The 9,130-nt window shown below is 36.5% G+C and overlaps 1 protein-coding gene across 1 annotated transcript; it reads left to right on the forward strand.

Annotated features, from left to right (window-relative positions):
* Positions 1 to 7,524: 7,524 nt before the first annotated feature.
* LOC113311828 (BTB/POZ and MATH domain-containing protein 3-like) lies at positions 7,525 to 8,632 on the forward strand. Its single transcript, XM_026560628.1, has 4 exons — positions 7,525 to 7,791; positions 8,009 to 8,282; positions 8,353 to 8,447; positions 8,591 to 8,632. Exons 1-4 carry the CDS (start codon positions 7,525 to 7,527, stop codon positions 8,630 to 8,632), a joined length of 678 nt encoding a protein of 225 aa, XP_026416413.1.
* Positions 8,633 to 9,130: the final 498 nt, after the last annotated feature.

Consider the following 9,130-nt stretch of genomic DNA (forward strand, 5'->3'; position numbering starts at 1 on the left):
ATGAGAAAGTCTGACATCAAATTTTATGACAACTGGATCCCAAATAGCTTTTGAATTAGCCTTCCAACCTAGAGGAAAACCCAAATAAATAAAAGGCAGCTTATCAGTAATGCATCCAAGCTCCAAAGCCCAAGAAGGTAAATCTTGACAATCACCAATAGAAATAAGTCTAGTTTTTGCTGTATTAATCTTCAAGCCTGCGATCAATTCAAAACACTTCAAGGAAGAGAACAAATTATGGAGTTCATCTCTTGAGTTATTTAGAAAAAAAATTGTGTCATCTGCATAATGTAGATGATTAATCACAATTCCATTATGAACATTTGAAAAACCACTGAACTGACCCATTGCTGCAACTCTATCTAAATATCTTGAGAAACCTTCCATCGCAATGTTGAAAAGCAATGGAGATAATGGATCTCCCTGTCTAACCCCCCTTGAACTACTGAAGTTGCCAAAAGAAGATCCATTAATGAGAACAGAGAAAGAGGCTGTTGAGTAACAAAATCTCAACCATTTGCACCATAGATTACCAAATCCCATCTTATGCAACATATTTTCCGGAAAAACCCAACTAACTCTGTCAAAAGCCTTCTCTAAGTCAATTTTGCAGATTAAACCAGGTACACCTGAGCTAAGTCTTGAATCCACCATCTCATTAGCTATAAGTGTTCCATCGATGATTTGTCTCCCCTGAATGTAAGCACACTGAACTACAGTGAGTTGATCATCTATAGCTGTGATAGCCATAGCCATGAAATCTTCTCTTGAAAAAGTCTTTGTATTTCTTTCAGTTAATTTCCTAAACTTGTTGATGAAAATGTTTTATGAATGCAGCTCCAGTTCTGCAGCAGAAGTACTTATTTTATATAGTGATCAAGTGGCTGGGTTGAAAAATTATTATCTCAGGATTCCCTGCTAAAACCTAACAAATGAAAAAAAATGCCAAAGGAGATACAAAGTCATAAAGTAGTTCCATATCATCTTATCTCATGGGACAAAAGCAGTAACATGGAGGTGATTTTTATCTACCAAATGCATGGCTATTTGCAGAAATATGAAGCACGAAAGCAATTCACTTCAATGGAATGGAATTGATCTTTGGTAATAAAGAAAGTTACTTAGCTTGAAAGACATACCATTGCAAGAAATACCGTGTGAGACCAATACACTAGACACCTATCCATATTTGATTTTTAGAGTCTGAAACGTAATTATGGACGAAAAGGGAAAACTTCAACTTTATAAAAGAAGCTATTTGAAACAAGTAAATTTGCCATTGTTACGAGGATCGCAAGTCCTTTGGACGATGCGTGTAACAAGAATTTACAGACAACACTCCAACTTGTCAAATATTCGAGAGAAATTAGCTTAGCCATCTTGGAATCACATGCCAACTTAACCTCACTTTTCTCTAATCAACCGAGACTCGTAGGTTGTTTGTGTATGATTCAAAAGTTATTAAATAGTGAAGTTGCAAATTAAAAAAATCGATTTCAGTCAGAATAATGCCCAATGAGTCGGATACAGGATAATACCCGACTCTAATACCAATAATGCTAGGTTTACGGGGACTCAATCCCGTGAGAAATCCCGCTCCTCATATGACCTTGGACCCACTGCAACCTTTCCCTATCTAAATGCAGAGATGCATTCCTCTCGTCCGTCCGATCCCCTCACGGGATTTCACCCGGTTTTTTTGGGCGTGAGTGTAGCATCACTCCTCTAATACTAGTTCTTAGTCGTATACATGAGGCTATGAGCCGAGTCAAACTCCGACCGGGACATCAGGAATAAAAAGAAGTTAGAAAAAACTCAAAAATGAAAAAAAAAAAGAAAAAAAAAGCAATCTGACATCTGACTCGGACCGAGTAAGATTCTAATCCCAAATCGGATTCAAACAACAAAGTGTTAAACTTATCGACAAAGTCAACCAACCTGAAAATGATGAACCTATTGCTTAATGGATTCATTCGAGGCGAGCTAGACATAAAATTTGATTATGATTATGATTGATTTTGATTGAATATCACTTGTTAAGTGTAGTTTGGTGTAGCTAACACATCTTCATTCGTCTATCATGTACGTGGATTTCCCTTCCGGTGCCTATAAATGTACGTAGTTCCACAGTGGTGGAATTTACTTTGAAAAACTTATACATAAACTAGATGATTATTCATTCACGATAACAAAACATTAAAAAACCCTTATAGAAAATGCATTAATTGAATAGTTATAAATTTTACGAATCTTCTGTTCAACTTGGTGAAAAAACTTTTAAAAATGCTTCTTTTCAACTTCTAAAAACAATACAAGAAGCTGATATGTAAAAATAAAATTAAAACTTGGTGGAAACTTATTTATGTTGTAATGTGACATTTATGGAAGGAGAGAAGCAAAAGGTGCATAAGGAAGACATAAGGAAGCTTGGGAATTGATCATGGTGGTGAAGCAAACAATTGCTATTTGGTTTATTGATAAGGAAACTTTCAATGGAATTTCTGTAAATCAAATCCTTTTTCAATGGGATTCAATTCTGCACATGTAATGTGTGTGTTATTGATTCTATTGGTGTACAAATTTTTCTTTTAATATAACCATCTTCTTTCAAGAAAAAAAAGAAAAAAAGAAAAAAAGTGCTTCCGAGAAATACTTATACTTCTTTGAGAAGCATAAGCAAAACTAATTCATTCATCCGATGAAAAAGCACAAAATTGGTAAAAAAGACCAATAATTCATGGGTGAGAAGGACATTTAAATTTTGATACTGTTTAAATGGAAAAAATGTAAAAATAGTCAGGATGTAAACAGTTTCATCCTCCCCATTTTCAAATACTTTTTCTTATTTTTAATTTACATCAGGATGCATCCAGTTTCATCTTTGCTATTTTTTAAGTTTAAGCCGGGATGAATCCAGTTTCATTCTTGCTATTTTTTTGGTGTCCATTTCACCAGTAATAATTTTTAATCGTCCAGTTGAACCATATTTTAAAAATATTTGGACAAATGACCCATTTTCCGATGAAAAAGTTGGTGGGAATTTGATTAGACGCAGACTCATCCCCCGAATAGTTTACGTACGTAAATGATGTGGTTATAACTTTTTGTGCTGATAATGATTTTCTATATACTCAATGTACTTGATGTGATTCATAACCAGAGGAGATGCTCTTAACTCTTCTTGATGCCAGGTTCTACTGAAAAAAATACCATGTAAACATGTGTGAAAAGGCATGTTGCGGGAGCTTCTAAGGACCTCTTTATTTCCATGGTAGATCTTAGCTTTTTTACTCTTCAGTGATGAATGTTTAAATTTATGACCAGACTTACCTATTTAAAAAAAAAAATTATGACAAAACGTATAAAGTTTATACCTCATGGTAAAAAAGAAGTTGGTACTCCCATAAGCAGCGCTGAGAAAAGAAACAGTCAATATTTACTCAGACAAACAGTCGATCATGTGTGTCGAGGATGAAAGTTTGGACTTAATCTAGGCCATAGGTGGAGAGAGGCATACAATAAAGGATGTACAGTGTACACATGCAGAAAGGACTAAAATGTCAAGATGAGAAAATAATAACGCTAGTTTCTTAGAGCAACTGCAATGATGCGACCATACTATAACTAAACTAAAGACTAAAAACTAAAAAAAGGGGTTTTTACAAAAATGCCTGTTTTTTGGTGCTTTTCAAATCTAGGCCAGTTTTTTTACTTATTGCTAGACTAGGCAAGTTTTGACCAAAAGTGATGGATGGAAAGTTAGCACCGTTAGGTGTAACTAAAAAGACCTAAAAGTCCTTTGTATCACTGATTTAATGTTATATCATTGATTTAACTGAGTTAAATCAACATGAATATTGTTCACGTGGGCTCGGATATGCCATGTGGATTGCTTACGTGGGCTCGGATATGCCATGTGGACTGATTACGTGGGAATCATGTCACGGGAAAAATTTGTACATATCACCATTCACAGTTTCATTAGTTGGCCCAATCTCCTTCAATTCAAAAACAATCCATGTAAAACCCAATTTCAGATTTACACCAGAAATTCAACTAAGCTGAGCTGCCATTTTAGATTTCCATAAACTATTTGCAGCTCAGCTGCCACCAACTGCTCCTGCTCTCCACCTGATTCTACAGTTGAGAGCCCTCTCATTACGACCAGTTAATCGCACAAAGCTGCCAACTTTAGCAGCAACAACTCCTTGTCATGCTCTTAACTATACTTCTTTCACAGCCATTGCCAGCTGTACTATGCCACAACCACAAAAACACCTGCAAACCAGCTTCAACAATAACATAATCTCCACTGCAAACCAGCTTCAATAAAGACACCTGCTGTACCAGCCCTGTATCCTAGACACCAACGAAATCTTATTAATCTACCAACATGATCTCCAGACATTCCAATTAAGCAAGCACAAGACAAAGGTGTCCTTTCTAGTCAGTTTGGCATCAAATGTCTAATGTGAATTTACAACAATTCACACTTAGTGTCTGAAATGTTATATCTCATTTACTTAAAATCTCCTCTAAAACAGTATTGCTATTCTTGCACAAGCCATACAGTCTAAACAACAAAATTTCAACTACAACAAAATATAATCGTTGTTTTTCACTAGTTGACTGGTCATGAAGACAGACTTTGAAAAATAAGTATCAACACAGTTTTAGTATTTCTTTACCTTGGACACTTCAAGTGGGATACATATCATCCTTGTATTGCGCCCGAACAAAGCTCAAGAGAAGCAAATCCTAGAATGGAAAACACATATAGTCTTCAATCTCTAGCTGCAACACCTCAACCAACTATCACCACATCAAATTCACTACTTTCAACAGCCTTCACTACCTTCTACAGCCTTGTAATCTCATCATTTCCGCCTTCAACTTCAGTTACAACCCTGCAATTAGCTTGCCCTCAGCTCTTGTTAGTTCATCTCACCACGGCATCACTCCGCTGCAAACCATCTACCAACTCAAGAACCCATCTGCTCATTCAACACCAATTGCACATTTTGCTCTGTTACTCACCTCATGCCTTACTGTCATGAGCTACAACCACCAACAATAGCTCAATACCACCTGTAATTCTAAGTACCAGCACCATCTGAGACTGCAACCATTCTTGCAGTGCAACCCCTGCATATCTCGACAGCAACAACTCATACCCTGTGTTGGTTTTCTCAAATGAAACTACCAGCACCAATTACCATCAGAACTCAGTCACACACAAACCAAAAAAATCAAATCTAGGAGCAACCCAATCTTCTTAATTCCTGCAATTTTCGGTTTCAATCTTCTGTGAAATTATACACAACACCCATCTCTCCCAGGCCATCACGAACTGTGAATTAGTAGCACCACCACCTTCTTCTTCTGATACTGTAATTAATCCAACAAGAACCCCACCTGAATTCCCATCGAGCTCAAACCCATTCACCAGATGAGTCATACCTATATCTATTCATCAACACAACTGCTGATTGCTTCATTACAAAGCTTCGATTTCTCACCCAGCAGCAGCAAAACCAACGAAAACCCTAACTCTGAATCACCACAACTTAATCATTTCTTCTATTTCTGTTCGCATCTCTTGTTCACAGTTCAACCTTGCTCAATTCACCACCATTACCATCTCATAATATCTACCAGTACCCATCTTCAAAACCTCTTCTTCTTGATAATTCGAGCACAACAGCAAATCACATCTCCGACCAATGGCATCACCATCAGTTCATGTTGGTTTCTCTCTTCAATCGCATCGATCTAATACTCATTATATAAGAAACCCGTCACTGATTCTCCTCAGATTAGATCCAAACACCATCAATACTTTCTTCACAAACTGAACCTTAATCTACTTTGCTTCTCAATTTCTATCAAACCCTTTTTCTCGAATTCCCATGTTCAATCAATTTCAGAACCATCATAAATTTGTTCCTACAAATCTTTTCAGTGAAACCCTAATTTAATTTCAAATCCTCTCTTCACTAATTTGAGCAGAAGAAAACGGAAGGAGAAGAAAACAAAGAAGAAGAAGATAAAGAAGAATGAATGAGATTGAGTTTCTCTCGACTGGTTTCAGATACTCATGTCGTCACTATCATGGCCGTTCAATTAATCCTCGAGATGTCGTATTAGTTAGATTAGGCTCTCAGATAGCAACACGTGGACATCTTATCTAGAGTGACTGACACACACGTGTGAAGGACATTTCAGTAATCTTACCACATGTATGAGATCTCCCTATATGATATTTTGGCGAGATATTGACAACACAACGCGATAAATTGGCCGAGATGGTTAAAGTGGATGGAATCCGTTTAACTTGCCTAGTTTTGCAAGAAATAAAAAAAGTGGCCTAGAAATGAAAGTGAGGGTCCAACCAGGCCTACTTCTGCATATAATCCCTAAAAAAATTTGGTTATACTCGGGGTTGCACACTACGGTCATGGAGTAAAATTTAGTCAAACGTAAATTCAAGTGACGCCCCATTCAAACGTAAAATAAAGTTACATCCCAATTCAAACGTAACTTAAAGCTACGCCCAAACCCCAATTCAGACGCAACTTAAACCTACCCCCAATTCAAACATAATTTAAAGTTGCGCCCCAACTCAAAAGTAATGTAAAGTTGCGCCCCGCCATAATTCAAACGTAAATTCAAGTTACGCCAAATTCAAACGTAATTTCAAGTTGCGCCCAGCTCAAACGTAATTTTAATTTCCGCCCGATACAAGACGTACTTTGAAGTTGCGCTCGACTATAACCAAACTAAAGACCAAATATGGTTTGGTTTTGGTTTTAGTCTACTTTATGATCTTTACTCCGTTCGACTGTGGTTGGTTTTTGGACAAAATATTGGTTTTCGTCGACTGTGGTTGCTCTTATGGAAGTCCATTAGCTTGAGCACATATCTTAAGTTTCAACTTCAAATCTATATACACGCAGAGAGGACAGGTCTTAGCAATTTGATTCTTCGAGATACACAAAACTAGCCCTTGCATCATTCGATAACTAAAGATAAATTACAAAAACTTAGATAACTTAAAATATTTAGAGTAGAAATATAACCAAGTAGAGACTTAAACCGACTTTCAAACTTCAAAATAAGACTTACTTACGACACACATAAGGATTAGACTATGATAGCTTCAAGTCAATGACCGAAAAGTAAGGGTATTGTTTGAATTTAAATTACTGGACCAAACCCGAAAAGAGATTCATAGTCTTCGTCTTAAATCTCCAAAAACGTGTACGGGAGAAGGATTCACATGGTACGTACGTGTTTTCCGATTCCTATGGTTCTTGAATTATATTGAATTCTTTGCTGTTTAATTTATGGGTAATTTGATTAAGTTGTTTAGAAACTAGAATCAAAGACTAGTGATTTCAAATTATTTAGGAATCGGTTGAATTAGTGGAGATGGTGAATCAAACTGATATAATTCACTCCCAACTTCTTCCTTTTTTTAATTTATTTAACGTACGGATTATTTTCAGGGGATTTCCGCATTGTATGAAGAGGTCGGAGTTGGAGACGTCAAGTTATCTCAAGAACGATTGTCTTAGCATTCATTGTACAGTAGAAGTAGTGCATGATCGTTTTGAAACAGCGCAAACTAATATCCAAGAGGGTAAACATGATATTATTCCTGTACCTCCATCGGATATGATTCAGAATCTCAAGGATTTGCTTGAATCTGAAATTGGTTCTGACGTTACGTTTCAGGTTGGCAATGAATTCTTCAGAGCTCATAAGTCGATTCTTGCAGCTCGATCTCCCGTATTTAGAACTCAGTTTTTTGATTAAACACGGGTAATCCAGATATGGAAATAATAGTCATTGAAGAGTTTGATCCGTTTGCTTTTGAGGTAGAACTTTTGACAATTCATTATTTTGTTAGCATGCTTTACATTCAAAAATATAATAGTATATATGTGTTACCTCTATGTATATATTTACTAGTCCTTCTACCTTATAAATTATATATGTGTTGCAGGCCATGTTATATTTGTACTCGGATGAACTTCCCGAGCCACGTGAACTTTCTGATTCAGATTCTCTTTGCACTTCAATTACGATCATGCAACATCTGTTAGATGCAGTAGATCGCTTCGATCTTGATCGATTGAGACTCATGTGTGAGGCAAAATTATGTGAAGAAATAACCACAAATACCGTGGCAACAACACTGGCCCTAGAAGAACAACACCAATGCCTGCAACTGAAAACTGCTTGTCTAAAGTTCGCAGCTAAACCCGAAAATTTAGAAGGTGAGTGTTATATTTCACTATCAATTTCAAGTCGACATTTTATTTTCTTACCCATATGTTTTACCTGCAGAAATTATGAAGTCTGATGGGTTTGCATATCTTGAGAAAAGTTGTCCATCATTATTAGTTGATCTGCTGAAGACTAGTGCACTGATAGATAAAAATGTAGGATAACACTTTGCAGGAATGGAATGTCGAGAGCAACAACAGCTATGAGAGTAACTTTGTTTTTCTGAAACACTGACGGATCCTATACCTCAGAGGCCAGTTTATGATTGTTGCAACTTTGTTTTCAAGTGATTTTTTAGCATGTGGCAGCTTATGAGAATGATCAGTCAGTAATGTCTTGAAATTAAGCAGATCAGCTTTTGGTAAATAAGAAGTTTCTCTGGTTATTACTTACCCAAAAAAAATATATATTAACGTGAATTTTTTCTCTGAATAAACAAAATGTTATGACTTGCTAAAAACTTAGGTTTTCATCATAAAGAAAGGTTTACAAAGTACTCCAATCAATTAGCCCTTCTCTTTCCAGATCTGTTCTTTATATGCCTGTAGCCATTCAGACTCGGAGTACCTCATTTGACCACCATATGCATCTTCCCAAATAATTTCACTAAGTGCTGGAGGAAACTCGCTAGGGTTCACCTCGCATTTGTTTTTGAAATGCTTTGCCAGATAATATGCAGCTTTATTAGAAGACGTCTCCTCTGCACCAATTTCAAATTGCATGCCCATGCTCCTAGTTTCCTTCACAATTTCAATTAATAGTTTGATTTCACTTCTTGTTCCTTGACATCACGTAATGACACCTCCGCACTTTCTTCGCAAATTCTCTTGTAAGGATA

This window comes from Papaver somniferum, chromosome 9 (genome assembly GCF_003573695.1).
Source record: "Papaver somniferum cultivar HN1 chromosome 9, ASM357369v1, whole genome shotgun sequence".
NCBI classification, from domain to species: domain Eukaryota; kingdom Viridiplantae; phylum Streptophyta; class Magnoliopsida; order Ranunculales; family Papaveraceae; genus Papaver; species Papaver somniferum.

Excerpts from the sequence above, each read along its gene's own strand:
- LOC113311828 (XM_026560628.1), top strand. The coding sequence starts at position 7,525 with ATGAAGAGGTCGGAGTTGGAGACGTCAAGTTATCTCAAGAACGATTGT. Across the intron at positions 7,792-8,008 it reads TTCTTGCAGCTCGATCTCCC|GCCATGTTATATTTGTACTC; the intron begins GTATTTAGAACT and ends TATGTGTTGCAG. Across the intron at positions 8,283-8,352 it reads TAAACCCGAAAATTTAGAAG|AAATTATGAAGTCTGATGGG; the intron begins GTGAGTGTTATA and ends TTTTACCTGCAG.